This window comes from Lontra canadensis, unplaced genomic scaffold, assembly GCF_010015895.1.
Source record: "Lontra canadensis isolate GAN:19392208 unplaced genomic scaffold, GSC_riverotter_1.0 scaffold8, whole genome shotgun sequence".
NCBI classification, from domain to species: Eukaryota; Metazoa; Chordata; class Mammalia; order Carnivora; family Mustelidae; genus Lontra; species Lontra canadensis.
In genome coordinates this window covers 16,561,913-16,581,981 of record NW_022631002.1, presented here as the reverse complement: position 1 = coordinate 16,581,981, position 20,069 = coordinate 16,561,913, and the positions used below count along the sequence as shown (strand labels likewise).

The following is a 20,069-nucleotide window of genomic DNA, read 5'->3' as shown; positions in this document are numbered from 1 at the left end:
GGAGGTGGCCATCGGAGACCAACGGAAGGAGAATGTGAGAAGGAGCCTCATCTCACCAGGGCGGCCACGTCCAGCGTGCATCAAGGGACTGACCTAACTAAGCGCAACAACTTAACCTCCCGGAAACCGCTCCTTCTGCCACTCCCCGCCCCTCCGGGTGATGGGCGTGGCCTCTCATGAATAATGAAAGACCGCGAAGGGGGAGGGGCCAGACCCGCCCCCTCGGGCGGGAAGGGGGAAGCGCCGAGGCTGCCTGACTGGAATGAGGGTAGCTGCGGCGACTGCGGCGGCGGGAGTGGGGCCGGCCATGGCGGTGTGGACGCGGGCCACCAAAGCGGGGCTGGTGGAGCTGCTCCTGAGGGAGCGCTGGGTCCGGGTGGTGGCCGAGCTCAGCGGGGAGAGCCTAAGCCTCACCGGCGACGCTGCGGCGGCTGAGTCCGAGCAGGCTCTGGGGCCGGCGGCGGCTGCCTTCAACGGCCTCCCGAACGGCGGCGGCGCCGGCGACTCGCTACCGGGGAGCCCCAGCCGCGGCCTGGGTCCCCCGAGCCCTCCCGCGCCGCCGCGGGGCCCGGCGAGCGAGGCGGGCGCGTCGCCGCCGGTGCGCCGGGTGCGCGTAGTGAAGCAAGAGGCGGGCGGCCTGGGCATCAGCATCAAGGGCGGCCGCGAGAACCGGATGCCGATCCTCATCTCCAAGATCTTCCCGGGGCTGGCTGCCGACCAGAGCCGGGCGCTGCGGCTGGGCGACGCCATCCTGTCGGTGAACGGCACCGACCTGCGCCAGGCCACCCACGACCAGGCCGTGCAGGCGCTGAAGCGCGCGGGCAAGGAGGTGCTGCTGGAGGGTGAGCGGGGCCGGCGGGTGGCGGGCGGCGCTGGGCTGGCGGGCGCTCACTTTGTTTCTGCCATCCTGCCCTCTTTGCAGAGAGAGTCCGTGTCCCCCCAATACCTCCCCGCCCCGCGTCCTCAGCTTCCCCGCGCGGGTGGCCCGGCTCTTCCTTGGACCCTGCCTACTGGGGCTTTGAGTATGGAAAAAAATTCATGCTCCTTGAAGGAAAAGTTGGCTTTCAGTCCTTAAGGAAGACTGGTTGAGATGTAGTGAAAAGCAGCAGCTCTTGAAGCCCCGCCTCTGCAAGATAAGCTGACTAGGGGGATACTGAAAGGGCTCGAGTCCTGGAGGTCTCGCTTTGCCTCCTGAGAAGTGCAGGGTTGGCTCTTTCTTCACTCAGATCTGACTCCCCGGGGCGAGAGAGGGTCTGTTTGTTTAAAACATACACACACACATCCCACCCCCACCCCCATGCCAGTGGTATGTTTGGGCAAACCATCAAAACTATTGGCTAATTTATGGGAATTTAATTCATCGTTGGCTCTCGACAATAACCAAAAGAGATCATAGCACTTCATAGAAGCCAGAAAGCTGAAACAGCAAGTTTGTGTGGCTAATGAGCCTTGTTTAACAGTGGAGGCTCACGTGTTTGAACATTTACTGCCAACTAGAGTTTTGCCCCTTTTGCAACAGACTGGTGCCAGCTTCCTATCATTCACAGGCGTGCTGCTTCAAGGCTTTAAAGAAAGCCTGAAATGTGAAATCTCAAGATACTTTGAATAGCCGCTATTATGATTTGCTTTAAGTATGTACGTGATCTGTAACCTGGATCTTTTTTGTGGAATTTATGGACGGCAAAAGTAAATCTCATTTCCGTGAAGTGTTCATGTGTGTTGGAGGTGGTAGAGTATTGTCAAGGTGATCTGAAAAGCCACTTGCTTACTTCAGAAATTTGTGAGCCTTTGCCTTTCTCTCAGTGATGATTCAGTCATTCAAGAAGGAAGCATTTATTACAGGCTGTGTAGTAGAAGGTATAAGAGATAATGTTCCTCTATTTGGTCTCTAGCTGGGGACATGATGGAAAAATGCAAAACATCTTTAAGTTACTGATTATGTAATGCAAACTATATATAAATGCCAGGGGAATGCAAAGTTAGGAAGTAGTGGAAATCAGGATTAGTCAGGGAGGCCTTTTTCAAGGAGCTGAATCTTGAGCCAGGTTTCTAAGGAAGTAATGGACATCGACAGGCAGAGATGAGTCAAGAGGGTATTCCTGGCAGAGGAAGCGCAGAAGGGAATGGGTGGGGAATAAGGGTAGGCAGAGACTAGTCATGGAACTGAGGTCAGAAGTCCAGCTTGGTAAAGCGATTTTCACTTTTTTCTAAATCTGCTTGTAAATATTTGGGAAAATGTTACTTTGCATGTGCTCCAAGTATGAAATTCCAGTGTCCCATCTTTATAATATCCTATTTATAAATCTTATTTATATCTCACTTAGAGGTGGGGCCAGAAATTAGTGTTAATAAATGGAGTAAAATTATAGACTGTAGCTTGGGCAGTGGGTGTATAAAAAAAAAAATTGTGACCTTGTAACTTAAATGTGGACCTTGAAATTGGTCTAGCTAAGCATTTGGTTATAAATTCTTAGAACCAGAATATTGAAGTAGTACTATTTATGTAGTACTCACCGGTAATGGGGCAGACATTTCAACTCTTTACACCATATATTTTTTTAAAAACCCAGTTTTTGTTTAGATATGTTTTGAACCTGGTATTCATACCAATTAAATGAAAATCATCTAGTAAATGTTGCCCAGTATTCATTAGTCTAAAATAGGCCACATGTGCTTTTAGAAGGAGGCTTTACAAACAGCAGCATAGCATATTTATTGAGTGCCTTTTTACCTAACACAGAGGTTCTATTTTATTTTCCTATTTTGTAAAAGACAAGCAGTTTTTGTCCTTAAATGTGTGGGGAAGTATGAAATTCCACTTTACAAGCCAAAGAGATATAAAAATAAAATTACTTAGAATATGCAAAATCACTGAAAACAGTGATTTAATTGAACCAGTCAAACATTATTTAAAATCAAGAGCTGATGTTCCATCCAGGTAGGCCACGTCCAAAAGACAGATCTTATGTTTAGCCCTTAAAGTTTTGGAACCTTATTTTTCTTCCATTAGATGTCTCAAAACTTGAAAATCTGTCTTAAGAAGCACAGTGATGCTCTTGTGATGTGGGCAGGGAATTTCAGGCATGGCCTTGCCACCCCCAACCAAAGGAAAGCGGAGGTCTCTGGTTGCCTGTGGTCAGGGAACTGAGCTAAAGCGTTCCTTTTTATGTCACGGATTTGTCAGGTTTGTTCATTCATACATCGAACATTTACTCCACTTTACCATATGCCGGAGGCACTTGAAGACACCTGATTCCTGCCCTCAGGAAGTTTGGAGTTCAGATAAGAGAGAGAGATGAGAAATAACTATAGCAAAGGGCTAAAAGTAATGTTATAATAGAACTCTGGAGAGAATACAGCACAAAGGAAGGAGGGATCTGTAGAAGATCTTAGTGGGGGTTAGAGGTTGAGAATGCCTGGGAAAAAGTTGATGCAGAAGTTGAAGCTTCCGCTAAGAGAAAGCTGCCACCAGTAAATACCCAAAAATGAGAGGCAGTAGGAAGTTATTTTGCCCGGCGAGGGTAAGCACAAATGAGGATTTTGTGGTCAGACAGACGTGGGTCTGTTTTGGGCTAGTGGTTTGTAACCCCTGGGCAAGTTACTCAACCTTGCTAAGCCTCAGTTTCCTCATCTGAAAAACCAGGATGATAATAATACCTCCCTCAAAGGGTTGTTATTTGACCTTTGTGTGCTGGGCGCTTTCTTAGGGACTGGGAATACAGCAGTAAACAACAATAACAAAAACCTAAGTCAGAATGAGGAAGGTAGGAGTGGGTCATGAAGGTACGCTGTGAGATGACATGCTCTCAGAACAGCCAGGATAACAAGTTGTTAAAATCCAAGGTGCCATTTTACTTGAAAAGAAATTCATGATAAGAATTTTAGGTAAGTAGGTTAAGAATGAGTTTGCATTTCTTGGTTGCAAATGCCCTTTTCTAATCTTGTTTTCCTGTTATCTCTTGTATAGGCCTACTTTTTTATTTTTAAATTTACATTTAGTTTTCCATCCCTTTGATTTTTTTCCTCTTTACAGTTACCATTCAGAACCTTACCCCTGATTTTAGCCAAAAGGCTGCGAAGCAATTTTACCACTCAGAACCTAAAAACTTGCTTTACACTGTGTGCTTGTAGTTTCGGCTAGTGACTGTTAACATTGATATTAAGATATGCTATGCAGAGATATCCAGACTGTAAGCTTTATATAAAGGAGTGACTACTCATCTATCAGGTATTGTATGTTCAATTTGTGTATCTGGAGTGCTAAAAATGGTCTAAGAAGCTTCTAGAATTTATATTTTTAGGGCTGTGAAATGAACTAAATGAACACAAATCATACATCAAAAAATGTTCCAGAAGAGGTGAGGGAAGATAGTATAGACTGTTCCATTTAAGGTTTGATATTTGAGAAAAGATCTTTTTTTTTTTTTTTTGAAGCAATTCTCTTTGGAATACTGTTGGAAAATCATCTTTTGTTGCCTGAATGTAGTTCCAAATGTTTTGTTATCAAATCTACTAAAAAGAAGATGGTTAAGTGTATAGAGGAAGTGAATTGGCATGAAATTTAACTTGAAAATTGAAAATAATTTTTGTATCCAGGATGGTTTGAGATTTTGAGTGTTACATAGTTCTTTGTGCCTGTTAGGGGACATGTAACATAATATTGACATTAATAGGCTGCTAAATTAAACTAGTCTGAATTCCTACACTGCCACTTTCCTCCTTTGTTGAACAAGTTGAGAGTCTCCTAAGAAAAACATTTTACATTTTCTTTCTTTTTTTTTTTTTTTTTAAGATTTTATTTATTTATTTGACAGACAGAGATCACAAGTAGGCACAGAGGCAGGCAGAGAGAGAGGGAGAGGCAGGCTCCCTGCTGAGCAGAGAGCCCGATGCGGGGCTCGATTCCAGGACCCTGGGATCATGACCTGAGCTGAAGGCAGAGGCTTTAACCCACTGAGCCACCCAGGTGCCCCAGCATTTTACATTTTCTTTCATACTTTGCATGTATATCCATTGACTGATCTCTTAAAGAACATCTGAATTGTCAGGAAGTTTGTGTTCCTCTGTTTCTTTTTGTCTAACCAGCCTTGTCATGTTTCACTTGAATGATTAGACATGTTTATATTAGAAACTATGTCTTTGTAACTAGATTACTTCTCAGAGAGTCTCCTTATGCTAAAATATGTCCTCCAAATTATTATCAAAATAGGGAAAGTTTATTGATTATAATATAGAGTGGTTATGAAAATTCTAAGAACATGTTAGAAACCAAAACCAGGCTTTAATTTAGATCTTAACTGGTAACTCAGTAACTTCAGTATGTTACCTGCTGTGTAATTCTTCTGGGATAAAGGTTACTTTACTTGGTGACCAAATGTGTATCTTTTGTACATAGGCATGAGTATAGCCTGTGGCTGTGGAAGTATTCTGCTGTTCTGAGCTGGTGGATTATTTGAGGATCCAAGACCTGTTCCTGGCTAGATTTACACACTATCCTAACTGGACAACAAATAATGCCACTTGCTTGCATTTTTCTCTAAATAGCATAATAGTATAATAATGCCTTACATTTTTTAAAGTTTTTTTTTAAGATTTATTTATTTATTTATTTGACAGACAGAGATCACAAGCAGGCAGAGAGGCAGGCAGAGAGGAAGCAAGCTCCCTGCTGAGCAGAGAGCCAATGTGGGGCTCAATCCCAGGATCCTGGGATCATGACCTAAACCGAAGGCAGAGGCTTTAACCCACTGAGCCACCCAGGCGCCCCAATGCCTTACATTTTTGTCAGCATTTTAAAATGATCTATGCATTAAAAAAAATTTTTTTTTTTTTTTTTTTTTTTAAATTTTAAATAGGCTTCATGCCCAGTGTGGAGCCCAGTGTGGGGCTTGAATTCAGAACTCTGATAACAAGATCTGAGCTGGGATCAAGAGTCGGACACTTAACTGACTGAGCCATCCAGGCATCCCTATTTGTGCATTTTTATATGTGTTTTCTCATTTGACCTTTACATGGTCCTTGGAGCTGATGGGCTGTCTGTGTTTGTATATGTGCTGCCGAATCTGTGTTTTGTAAATGATTATACTATAGTTCCTTAAAGTTAAGTGAGTTACTAAAGGTCTCAGAATTTCTTTTGATTTTTTTAGAGGAAAAGTTTTAATGTTCTTTGCACAAAAGGAAAAAGCCTTCCCTGGAATTTTAAAGGTTGTAAAGTCTTACCTTCCAGATGACGAATTAACAACCAGAGAGGTTGAGGTGTTTGAGGTCAACTAGCTAATTGTGGTGGAACTTGGACTACAACCCAGGCCATGCTTTCTCCCTTGTACTATGCTACCTATAACCAGTCATTCGGGTCACTCAGCCGCTCCTGTGCATCACCACGTTGCAATGCGTTGTGAGAGATCAGCATGCAAAGTTAGTTGTAGGTGGTCCCTGGTGTCAGAGAACTTAGACTGAAACTGGGGAGAGAAAACTGCCACATAGAGAGTAAGTGATCACATGGGTAGTACTCCCTCTTTCAGAGTTCTCTGAAGGGAATGATCAGTTGTGGGGTGGAAGAGTAGAGTGTGACATCATGGGAAAAGGATAATTAGATCTGAGTCTTGAAGGACAGATTGCTACTCTAGATGGAAGTTCTTCCAAGTTGAGGGGGTAACCTGAACAAAAGCCAAAATGAGCATGACATATGATAGGAAGTGAGGAGAATAGGAATGGACTTGGAAGAAAATAAGGCTGGGTAGATAAATTGGAGCCAGATTATGCAAGGCCTTGAAAGTTAGCCAGAGGAATTTGGACCTTTTTCATTCTGTCAGTCAACATTTATTAAATACCTACTGCAAACAAGGTGTTGTGGTAGATGGAATTAAAAACTGGGAGTAATCCTTGCCCTTTAGGCTAGTAAGGAAACAGTTATAATAGGTTATGATAAGTGCTTTAAAAGAGGTAAGAACATGGTGCCTCAAAGCAGAGAAGGAAGTGCTAAGAAGACAGAGCATCCAAGGTAAGAAAGTGACAAGTAGCTGGTGTGTTGAGACAAGTAAAGCATGGTAAGGTACAGGAAATGTGTGCCTGAAAGTATGCTGGAAAGGTGGGCAGAGGCCAGAGATCATCAAGGGCCTTGTATGCAACACAAGCGGTCATCTCTAAATGGGGTTTATATTTACTTTTCAACCTGAAAAAAGAACTTGAGCTATATTGATATTTAATGCATATCATTAAATATTGTATCAGTGATACTGATTCTCTCAGTGTGTTATAAGACAGGGCCATTACGCATTTGATATACCAGGTGATGTCTTGAGGAAAGAGTCAAAGCTTCACAAAGCAAAGGGATTGAGAGTGGTGACCTTACTAATTTGCTATTTTCATATTGTGACTTATTGTAGTTTACTTGAGCCTAACTGAGTGGATATACATTGTATCATGTGCTTTTAACTTAATTAGTCTTCACAAAATGAACAGGTGGCTTAAAAATTTGCACAAAGAAACCATGGATTAAAGGTAATTATAATACTACAAACAATAGCAAAAATGTAAAGCTGACAATTCTTTCAGTAGGAGCTCTTCGTCACATTTCAAGGTAATCCTATGTATCAAGAAATCAGCCTAAAAAATGAATTTGCCAGGAAGACCATTTGAAATGTGGATTACCACATTATAATTATTAACGAGCTTGGCCCTAAGAGTATCTTGTAGTTTGAGTCATAGAGTAGCTAATGATAGTATGACTTCATCAGGAATATGTTACTGTCTTAATTTAATCTTTATGCCATTCTCTCTCGATTTCTCTATTTTATGGATGTTTAATAATATATATCCATTAATGAATATTCACACATTGAGAATGTAGACTCACTTTTTACCTGATGGGTGTGTGCTTTCAAAAGTTTTAGGCCTGGGGAGCCCCCAAGCTAATTTAAAGTGTTTTAAATGAGGGAGTGATGTCTTAGGAAGTTCAGAAGGGCAGTTGGAGTATGGGAGCTCAAGACATGAGGTAAGGGGAAGCAATTAGGAGGCTGTTGCAATACCATAATGATTATGAGACTGGATGGGACAGTATGAAGCTGAAATATAATAGGGAGATAGAAACAGCAGGTCTGGGGCTCCTGGATGGCTCTGTCAGTTGAGCATCTTCCTTCAGCTCAGATCATGATCCCAGCGCTCAGGGGAGGGTCTGCTTCTCCCTCTGCCTGCCACTCCCCGTGCTTCTGCTCTTCTCTCTCTCTGACAAGTAAATAAATAAAATAAAATAAAAAAAGAAAAAAAAACAGCTGATCTAAATGATCAGCTTGGGGGCTGAGGGAAAGAGAAAAGTGGAGGATAACTCCTAGACTTCTGGCCTGGGAAACCAGATAACTATAAGTAACAAAAGCAACAGGGGAGGAGCTGTGTTTTGAGTGAAGATAAGAAGTTTGGTTTGGGGCATGTTGGAGTTACTTGTGTGACATCCTGGTGCAAAAGTCCAGTAGCTGGTCTGGAGTATGGTCTACAGTCAAGAGAAATGTGAGAACGAAGATTTATGAGATGTCAGGATAGAGGTGGTATTTGATGCCATGAATGTTGATGTAATCATCAAGAGAGAGTGCAAATTGGGGCACCTGGGTGACTCAGTCAGTTAAGCAGCTGACTTTGTCTCAGGTCATGATCCCGGCCAGGGTCCTGGGATCAAGCCCCGCATTGGGCTTCCTGCTCAGTGGAGAGCCTGCTTCTCCCTCTTCCTCTGCCTGCTCCTCTGCCTGCTTGTGCTCTCTCTGTCTCTTTGTCAAATTAATTAATTAATTAATTAAATCTTTAAAAAAAAAAAGGAAAGAGAGATAGATTGCAAATTAAAAAGAGAAGTGGAACCAGGATGGGACCCTGCAGAACGACATTTGAAACAAGGAGTGCAGGAAGAAGAGTCTGGAAAGAAATGGTCTGAGAGGTAAAGAGGGAGCCTGGAGAAAATGGTGCAGTACAAGTCAGTGAGGCAAGAATTCCAAAAAAGAGGATGTGGTCAGCATCTTCAGTTGCTACAGAAGCCAGGAAAGTCAAGAACTAAAAAGTCCATTGGATTTGGTAATTAGAGAACCAGATCATTAGAGTTCTTGTAAGAGCAATTTCAGCAGAGTGACAGGATCGAGAGGCAGTGAGTAGACCACGTTTCTCAGGAAAAAAAAGAGGCAACAATGGCATCTAGAGTTAAATGAAGTGTCCAAGGAAGGTTTTACTTTTGTAGCTGTCTGCTTTTTATTTTGTTTTACATGGAGAAGAATTGGGACATATTTATAAGGCAAGGAGAAAAGGCCAACAGACAAGGGAAGAGGTTAAAGAGATGGAAGGGTGGGGAACTGATGCAATCTGTTTTTGAGCCAGGAAGTGACATGATGGGAACAGAATTTTGGGTTGGCAGGAGTGGATGCACTGGATACAATGCAGAGAGGAAAGACGAAAGGTAGGAAAAACTACAGCTGTTTAATGAAAGCAGCCCAAAGCAGAGGTAGTGACCACTGAGAGGGGTGGTGATGGTAGCAGTGGGAATAGAAGGGAAGATGCAGTTCAAAGAACAGTTAAAGCAGGTGATTTTTGCCAGGGGACAGCAGAATCCACTGGGGACCTTTTCCTACCTAGAGAGCCTCCTTCTGACTGCCTATGCACCCAAAGATTTGACACCTGTAGAAAATTTCTGGCAGTGAGCCTCTTTTGTGAGCACAGGCATTTGATCCCTCAGAGACTGGTGAAAAATTGAGAGCCAGTGTTTTAAAGGAAGAAATGATGGACTGTGGGGTCAGATTGGATGTAACTAATTAGCCCTGAGGTTTCTTTTCTTTCTTTTTTAAAAGATTTTGTTTATTTATTTATTTGACACAGAAAGAGAGAGTATAAGCAGGGGGAGCAGCAAGCAGAAGGAGCGGGAGATGCAGGTTCCCCGCTAAGCAGGGAGCCCAGTGAGGGGTTCAATCCCACGACCCTGGGATCATGAACTGAGCCGAAGGCAGCTGCTTGTTTAACTGACTGAACCACCCAGGCACCCCGGCCCTGAGGTTTCTATTCAGCGATAATAGGAGAATGGTTCTTACCAGTTGGAAAAAATGGAATACTTGGGAGGATATTAAGCTTATACCATTCAGCTTTGTTATAAAGCCCTTGGACGATACAACTCTACTGGCTCTGGGGATGGAGAAGAAAAATTTTAGTTTATAAACATTACTCTACATCTAGTCACACAGCATAAGAACTTATTCTTCCTTTAAAGGGGCTTTTCCCTAGATTACAGAAAGGAGCTTTTGGCTTTGGAGAAACGACTGTATGTTCTGGTGTGTTTAATATTTTGTGTCTGGAGAAATACAGTTGATTTAGTTATTTTTATTTATTTTTATTTTTATTTTATTTTATTTTTTTAAGATTTTATTTATTTATTTGACAGAGATCACAAGTAGGCAGAGAGGCAGGCAGAGAGAGAGAGGTGGAGGCAGGCTCCCTGCAGAGCAGAGACCCTGAAGCAGGGCTCGACCCCAGGACCCTGGGATCATGACCTGAGCTGAAGACAGAGGCTTAGCTCACCGAGCCACCCAGGCGCCCCGTTATTTTTATTTTTTTAATTACTTTATGTGAGTGCCAGTGTAAGGAAAATACACTGATTCCTTCATACAATTTGTGTTTGATTTCAGTTTAAAAAACAAAACTCATGAAATAACTTTGTATACGAATAAAGTACCAGAGATTACGGTGTCTGTAGATTTGTCTTTTGGAAAGAATAAAAGAGTTACAGAACTCAAACTTGGTTTGTTTCTGTGACTTGGCTCCCAAGACATTACTAAAATTCTTTGACATATAACCAGTTAAGAATAATCTGTCATGTGTATAAAATGTTGTATTTCACACTTGGAAAATGGGAAGCTTTGATTTTGAAGGAGACTCAGAAAAATCATAGACTTATTAGTAAAAAATCAACTTATTAGTTGATCAATAAAACTTTTTTTTAAAGATTTTATTTATTTATTTGACAGATAGAGATCACAAGTAGGCAGAAAGGCAGGCAGAGAGAGAGAGAGAGGAGGAAGCAGGCTCCCTGCCAAGCAGAGAGTCCGATATGGGGCTCAATCCCAGGACCCTGGGATCATGACCTGAGCCAAAGGCAGAGGCTTTAACCCACTGAGCCACCCAGGCGCCCCTAAAACTATTTTTTTATAAAGATGTTATTTATTTATTTGAGAGAGATAGTGAGAGAGAGCATGAGTGGCGGGGAGGGGCAGAGGGAGAGGGAGAAGCAGACTCCCCACAGAGCAGGGAGTACAGGGAGTACAACACGAGGCTTGATCCCAGGACCCTGAGATCATGACCTGAGCCAAAGTCAGATGCTTAACCAACTGAGCCACCCAGGCACCCCTGTACAATTTTTTTAGTAAGAATTATTTTGGTTGCAGAAACCCAAACCAAACTAAGCAGAAGTGGAATGTATTGCCTCATATAGTTCCTAAGACTGGGTGGGGGTGGATCTAGGTTTAGGTCCAGAGAGATCCAAAGGCTCAAATTATCTTGGCTGCAACATCTCCTGCTGTGGAGAGTCTAATTCTGTATAGTCAGCTAAAATGCCATTGGCAGTTCTAGGAATATATTGCTGTAACTTAATAACCCCTGTTAAAAAAGAAACATTTTTCTTCTAGCACCCACATACCAGTTCCTTGGAAGGACTCTGATTAGCTCTGCTTTGTCTGCCTCTTCAAACTATCACTATTTCTACAATGATGGAAGCTGTGATCTAGGCCTGGGTCATGTGCCTATCCCTGGTATATCAAGATTGGCAGCTTTGGGGCGCCTGGCTGGCTCAGTGGGTTAAGCCTCTGCCTTCGGCTCAGGTCATGATCTCAGGGTCCTGGGATCGAGCCCCGCATCGGGCTCTCTGCTCGGCAGGGAGCCTGCTTCCTCCCTCTCTCTCTGCCTGCCTCTCTGCCTACTTGTGATCTCTGTCTGTCAAATAAATAAATAAAATCTTAAAAAAAAAAAAAAAGATTGGCGGCTTCACCAAACTGAAGTATGGAATGGGGTGGTTGCTACGCAGACTTGCCTCCACTATTACAACACAGACATTGAAGCTATTGATTTATTTATTATTATTATTTATTATTGATTTTTATTGATTTTAAAAATAAAAAAAATTTTAAAAATTAAAGAAAAATTTGTAATGTGTGTGCCTAATGTGGGTCTCAAACTCATAACCTCCAAGATCAAGAGTCACGTGCTCTACCGACTGAGCCATCCAGGTGTCCCAAGATATTTTATAGCTAAATTGTAAATTTAAAAAAATTTTTAATTGTAAAATTTTAAAAAAATTTACAATTTAAATGATGATGATGATGATGATGATGGTATTGAGAGCTTATGCTGCTAAGCTGTGTTTGTGCATTATCACAATTTATTCTTCTAACCGCACCGTGAGGCAGGCATAATCAATGTGAAGAAATTGAGGCCTAGAGAGATTAAATAATTTGTCGATGGTCACAGCACTTGGGCGGTAGCGGCAGGGTGGTTGTTGAGATTTATCTGACTCCACACCGCTTGGTATTTATCATTACGGATAGACTGCTTCTCCGATGAATCTGTTTAAGTTAAGATGCTAGCAAGTCTAAAGACCAACAGGATTTATTGTTATGATTGGCTTAATGTGCAGGAAATCGTGCTCCTGGATTCTGTGTTGTTGCATCTGTCTGGAGCTTGTTGTTAACGCCTCCTCGCCTTTGTCTACGATTTTTCATGCTGGGCACAGATAGCCGTATGTGATTAATCTGCTCATATTGAATACCCACACCCTGTTAGGCACTCTGGGAGCGATGAAAAGAAAATAGGAGCCCCAAAGGCCCTGCCCTTTTTTTTTTTTTTTTTTTTTTAAAGTATACTCTGGCCAACATGGGGTTCGGACTCATGACCCCTGATCAAGAGTCTCATGCTCTAGCAATTCAGTCAGCCAAGCACCCCTGCACAGGCCCTACTTTTAAGAAGTACCCTTATACATGCTAATAAACTGCAGATAAATTAACCTACATTATTTTGTCCATTACAAGTGCTAGACAAATGCTGGAAGAACTTGGAATAAGGAAACAACTGGTGTTAGGATTGTGTTTTGGGTCAGGTGGTAGACGGGTTGGGTGGGAGGTTCAGAAGATAGACATAAATATTCTTTGTGAGGGCATTGGCATGTTCAAAGGTAGGAACAAGCAAGTGATACTCAAACTCCTGCTTTATAAAATAGCTGATTTTCAAGACTCTGAAACACTGACTTTTTTTTTTTTTTTGAAGATTTTATTTATTTATTTGACAGACAGAGATCACAAGTAGGCAGAGAGGCAGGCAGAGAAAGAGGAGGAAGCAGGCTCCCTGCTGAGCAGAGAGCCTGATGCGGGGCTCGATCCCAGGACCCTGGGATCATGACCTGAGCCGAAGGCAGAGGCTTTAACCCACTGAGCCACCCAGGCACCCCATGAAACACTGACTTTTTAATAATTTTAATGTATTATTAGTAAAAATAATAAACTGATGTTTTAGGTATTCTCATAACAATTTTATTCATTGTCTGCTAACTGCTTTGTAATGCAAAAGTCAGTTTTCTTTTATAATCATTCTAGGCAAACTTTTTCTGTTAGCTCTTCCATTTTTAGTATATTACCATGTTATTTTACTTTTGAAAAACATCAATTTTAGCAAAGCAGCATTCTCTAAACTGTATCCACCTTTACAAATAAATGTTTGCCCAAATGAAACACAATGTTTCACTGAACACTAAGTGTCTTGGATTTACCTCCTTATTCGGCTATAATTGTTGGCCAGTAAAGGCATTTAAATTGTTAGCTGTTTTCACTGCAATAAGGGCTCTCTACATTTTCAAAAACCACTAGTAATCTATACTACATTTTAGAGTACTAAGGATAAATATTTGACATTAGTCTTCTCAAAGATTTTTTTTTTTTCTTAATTAAGCTCTATACCCAACATGGGGCTCTGAACTCACGACCCCACAATCAAGAGTCCCATGCTCCACCGACTGAGCCAGCCAGGTGCCCCTCCTCAAAGATTATTAATTACATTCTAGGATGGAACTGAATTTCTTTTTCAATGAACATAAAGTAAAAGTAATTGAAAAAATTGAGCTGGCTCTGGGCAAATAAAAATTCTACAAAAAAACCCCTAAAGTAATTTCTGAAAATCGTTGTTCACCACAGATGTTTCTATATGGATCTGCTTTATCCACTTACAGTGTTATGGAGTTGTTTTTTGTACTTGTTAATTTCATTTCAGAATACAAAATAATGACAGTAGTCATAAGATTAGTATATGGCATTGATACTGGAAAATAAATAAAATAATTTTAAATGTTGCCAACCTAGTTTTTAGCAGCTGGGTCTGGCAGATTTGTAAATATATTCATATATATTTGTACATATATTTTGACAAAAAATGGTTTCCTTGCATGTTTTTCCTCTGCTTCTCTCTAGGGAGATTGTGGTTGGGAGAAAGTTCTGGTCTGCTCTTATTCCTCTATCACCAAAGTTTCCTCCCACTCTTTTCTTTTTATTTCTCAAATTCCCTTCTATTTCTTTTGTGCTTGGGTCTCAAAAGAAGTCTTTGGGATCCTTAGGACATCTCCAATCCGTGAGATATGGTAGTTATAAAAACTCCCCAAGTCTTCTCGTACCAAAAATGCTTTGGTTCCAAACCTAAGCATGAGAGGATAAGATACTTGGGAGAAAAATAAAGCAAAGCCTTTCTCCTGGCCACTAGCTCTCTATAAGACCTTGGAAAAATTAATTTCAAAATTAGAAGCCTTGCATTTCTTATCTATTAAAAATAAGATGCTTTCTAGTTCTCGTATTTTATCACTCTGACTATAACATAGAGAATGAAGAGTTGTAGTTAAACTGACTATATACAAATACATGGACTGTCAGAGAATTGAAATACAATCAAATTATTTTTAGCACTAAAAATATTCTAAATATAATTTAATCTCTTTTTGATCATTCAGATGGAACCTCAGGGTTTGTAATACCTTATTGTGAACTTTATTGTTGTGATGGAGATACACAGAGGTGCCAGATAAGAGATTTTATGTTGTAGATGTACAGATAAATAAGCTTTTGCTCTTCCATCTTTCATTATAACTAGTAACCAGTCTTTAGACCAACACAGGCAGCACTGATCTTCTTCAAGCAGAAAAGAATCATTGGGGAAGAAGGAATATTGAGTGATCTAGATTGCAGTTAATTATGCCACTGATTTTTGTGTAACTTGAGATTTCTTCATTGTTCTTTAGTGAATGAGGGCAATATTCTCTTAATGAATATTGCAAAGAGAGGCCAAACTCTAGGACTTAGATGCTGAGTGATTCCTTTCCCTTTGCCCTTTTAGTGTGAAAAAAATCAGGAAAAAGGGGGAAATTACTTGCGTAAATACTTTATTTGTGTTGGCCATTGTTGCCAAGTAAATTTACTCACAATGATTTAGATGTTTGGAATATTTTGACAGGTAAGGAATCAACTTCTTTTGCAGAAAGTTTAATGTATTCTCTATGAGCATTAGCACACTGGTGTGAAATTATTTTTATGCCAGGCATTCTGCTTCTGTGAAACTGCGTTTTGGCATGTAGCAAATCACCAATCACATCACTGGTATTATGTATGTTTACTAAATGAAAGAAGTATGGAGCCTATAGAGTATCAAATCTCAAGTATAAAAAGGTTATTTAAAACACAGGTGACCAGAGGTTCCTGGGTGGCTCAGTGGGTTAAAGCCTCTGCCTTCGGCTCAGGTCGTGGTCCCAGGGTCCTGGGATCGAGCCCCACATCGGGCTCTCTGCTCGGCAGAGAGCCTGCTTCCTCCTCTCTCTCTGCCTGCCTCTCTGCCTACTTGTGATCTCTGTCTGTCAAATAAATAAATAAAATCTTTAAAAAAAAATAAATAAAACACAGCTGACCGGGGCACTTGGGTGGCTCAGTGGGTTAAGCCTCTGCCTTCGGCTCAGGTCATGGTCTCAGGGTCCTGGGATTGAGCCCTGCATCGGGCTCTCTGCTCAGCAGGGAGCCTGCTTCCCTCTCTCTCTGCCTACTTGTGATCTCTGTCTATCAAATAAATAAATAAAATCTTTCAAAAAACGAAACAAAACACAGGTGACCTAGGGGTGCCTGGGTGGCCCATTTGGTTAAGCTCTTTTTTTTTTTAAGATTTTATTTATTTATTTGGCAGAGATCACAAGTAGGCAGAGTAGCAGGAAGAGAGAGAGTGGGGGGAAGCAGGCTTCCTGCTGAGCAGAGAGCCCAATGTGGGACTTGATCCCAGGACCCTGAGACCATGACCTGAGCCGAAGGCAGACGCTTAACCCTCTGGGCCACCCAGGTGCCCCTTGGTTAAGCTCTTGACCCTTGGTTTCAGCTCAGGTCATGATCTCATGGGTCTTGGGATCAAGTCCCAAGGCCTGCTCTGCACTCTGTGGGGAGTCTGCTTGAAGATTCTCTCCCTCTACCCTTCCCACACTCTTGTGCATGCACTTACGTGCATTCTATCCCTCAAACAAATAAATCTTTAAAAATAAGTAAATAGGGCGCCTGGGTGGCTCGGTTGGTTAAGCATCTGCATTTGGCTCAGGTAATGATCTTGGGGTCCTGGGATTGAGCCCCACATATGGCTCCCTGCTCAGCAAGGATCCTGCTTTTCCCTTTGTCTACTGCTCCGCCTGCTTGTGCACTCTCTCTCTCTCTCTCTGACAAATAAATAAATAAAATCTTTTAAAAAAAAAGAATAATAAAAATAAGTAAATAAATAAAATACAGGTGACCTAAAAGTGCTGTTGCAGTGCAGTTTATTTTTTTAGGTCCTTGGAATTGAAATACAAGAAAAATAATGAATTTCTTACGCACCAAATTTAGGTTACAGTCACTACTAGGGCACAAGGAGGATGAATGGAATCAAAGAGAAGTTCATGGGGGCCTTTAGTTAGGAAATAAAGCTGAACAAATACGGCAGACTATGAAGATTGATAAAGTTGAGTTATATGAATGTTCATTGTATTGTACTCTATATTTTTTAGTGTATTTTAAATATTTCACAGTTTTTAAAATTCAGATGAAGTTAAAAAGCTGTCCAATTTTTCTTTGTGCTGAATTACTTAACTTTCACTTGGATTAATTCTGATTCCTTAATATTTTTGAAAATTAAACTATAATTAACATCAATAATATGTTCTTAGGTATTCAATTCAGTGAGTTGTGACAATTGTATATACCTGTGTAATGACTACATAAACTATTGAACATTTTCATCATCCCCAGAAGGTTCCCTCATTGCCCTTTCCAGTCAGTTCCTCTCCCCATCCCCAAGGCAGGTAACTTCTTTCTGATTTCTTTCACCATAAATCAGTTTTCTTCTTGAAATTTATATAGGAATGGAACCACACAGTAGGTACTGTCTTGCATAAGGCTTCTTTCACCTACCGTCATGCTTTTGAGATTCATGGTTTCGACCCGTGTCAGTAGTTTGTTGTTGTTGTTGTTGTTTTTAGTGAACTCTAAGCTTAATGTGGGGCTCCAGCTTACCACCCTAAGAAGGTCAGGAGTCATGTGTTATACCGACTGAGCCAGCCAGGTGCCCCAGTAGTTCGTTGTTTTTCTAACATCAATTAATATTTCACTGTATTAGTATTCCATAATTTTTTAAAAAGATCTTACTTATTTGACAGAGATCACAAGTAGGCAGAGAGGCAGGCAGAGAGAGAGAGAGGAGGAAGCAGGCTCTCTGCTTAGCAGAGAGCCTGATGTGGGGCTCGATCCCAGGACCCTGGGATCATGACCTGAGCTGAAGGCAGAGGCTTTAACCCACTGAGCCACCCAGGTGCCCCTGTTTTTCTGTTTTTGTTTTTTATTTACCTACATAATGTCTATATCCAACATAGGGCTTGAACTCAAGACCCCAAGATCAAGAGGCACATCCAGTTCTTCCAACTGAGCCAGCCAGCTGCCCCCATAATTTTCTTATTACACTTTGATTGGTTTTGATTTCTGGATAAGATTGTCTTGAACATTCTCGTTCTATTTTTTTTTTTTAAGGATTTTATTTATTTATTTGAGAGAGAGAGACAGTAGGAGAGAGCATGAAAGGGGGAAAGGTCAGAGGGAGAACCAGACTTCCCGTGGAGCTGGGAGCCCGATGCAAGACTAGATCCCGGAACTCTGGGATCATGACCTGAGCCAAAGGCAGTTGCTTAACCAACTGAGCCACCCAGGCACCCTCTCATTCAGTTTGTGTGTGTGTGTGAGTGAACGTAAGTATGTTTTCATTTCTCTTAGGTGCATACTTAAGTGTAGAATTACTGATTCACAGGTAGATGCATGTTTGACTTTGTAAGAAAGTGGGAAACAATCCCTAGAGTAAATGTAGCATCTTACATTCCTAACAACAATGTATGAGATTTCCAATTGCTTCATGTCCTTGCTGACATTAAGTGCTATTCATCTTATTATTTTAGTCCTTGTAGTAGGTGTGAAATGGTGTTTTGTTGTGGTTTTTAATTTCCGTTTCCCTGGTAGATACCTTTCTGTGTGTTTATTTGCCATTTCTATGTTTTAAAAAAATGTCTATTCAAGTCTTTCACCTATTTTTTTACAGGGTTTTATCTTTTTATTGTTGTAGAACTCTGTGTATTCTGGATAAAAGTTTGTTGTCAGATGTGTGTGTTGTGAATATTTTTTCTAACGTGTAAGCTTGTCTATTCATTTCCTTAATGGTGGATTTAGCTGAGCTGAAATTTTTCCCTTCAGGGTTAGTGTTGTGTTCTGTCCAAGAAATCTTTGCCTACTTCAAGGTCACAAAGATATTCTATTTTTTATTTTTTCTGTAAGTTTTATGGTGGTATTTCAAGTTTAGACCTATGATCCACCTTTTTTAAAAATAAGATTTATTTATGTATTTTAGAGAGAGCGTGTGTGCGTGCGTGAGCCGGGGGAGGGTCAGAAGGAGAGAGAAGGTGAAGCCAGGGAGCCCGACATGGGGCTTTATCTCATGATGCCGATATCGTGACCTGAGCTGAAACAGAGTCCCCTACTTAACCAACTGAGCCACTCACGTGCTCCATGATCCATCTTAAAATAATTTTTTGTATTGACTATGTTTCTTTGCTATTACTTTGTCCTCACCTGACTGATAAGGTTCTTCTACCCTAAAGAGCCTCATTATTTCTCTTTGTGGGGTAATGGCTGAAGACTGCTTTGTAACTTTTACCATACACTTTACTAAACACTGCTGACCTAGTCATTTATATGTGTTCCCTCTTCAGTGATGTGTAACTGAAATATCAGACATATGGAGTCATCTCTGTTTGTTTTATTATAATTACTCCCCATCACACTTTCAAGGACACTGAGGGTCTAGTTTTGGAGCAGGCTTTCCTGCATAGGCTTTCCTATGGCTTTAAGAAAGCCATAGGAAAACAGCATCCTGGAAGTTGCCACCTGGAATAATGAAATATTACATGTGAAAACATGATTATTTAGAGGATTTTGATGTCTTCTTTTAAGCATCTTCTACAGCATTAGCATAGTGATGGTATTCATGTCACAGAACTAGAACAACTACCCATTAACACTAATGAATGGGAGAGAATGCGCAGAGCCAAAAGTTGCAGTCTTACTACTTCTAAGACTCTCTCAAATGCAGGTCTGTAGTTAAAACAGCAGGCTAACTTATTTTTGGTGTGTTGATATGTTGAATGGGGAGGAAGAGAATGTGGCAAAATAGAAAGGATTGAGGAGGCTTGGACATAAAATCCTTTAATACTGCTTGATAAGCTATTCATTTTATCCTTTTGACAAAATCTAAAAGTATTTATGAAAGGAATGTATTTTTAAGTTGGAGTTGGAAACTATTGGAAATCATTGGATATTAACCAGTTTAGGAACTAAGTGCAGCTGAAAGGAAACCCTGTTAGGTTGTGTTTATTGTCAACAACAATACATCCTCCCCACCCCACCCCCTAGAAAAAACCCTCTCTTGAGAATCTGTTCTCAGATTTTCAGAAAAAAAGTTTGAACAGTTATTTTGGATTTCTTATT

General features: G+C 41.1%; 1 protein-coding gene across 1 annotated transcript in view; it reads left to right on the top strand.

Annotated features, from left to right (window-relative positions):
• Window positions 1-229: 229 nt before the first annotated feature.
• Window positions 230-20,069, top strand: part of SNTB2 (syntrophin beta 2) — a 103,197-nt gene continuing 83,357 nt past the window's right edge. The window contains exon 1 of the mRNA XM_032854083.1: window positions 230-842. Within this exon, the coding sequence (XP_032709974.1) occupies window positions 263-842 (580 nt within the window). The 5' untranslated portion in view covers window positions 230-262. The remainder of the gene's footprint in view (window positions 843-20,069) is intronic.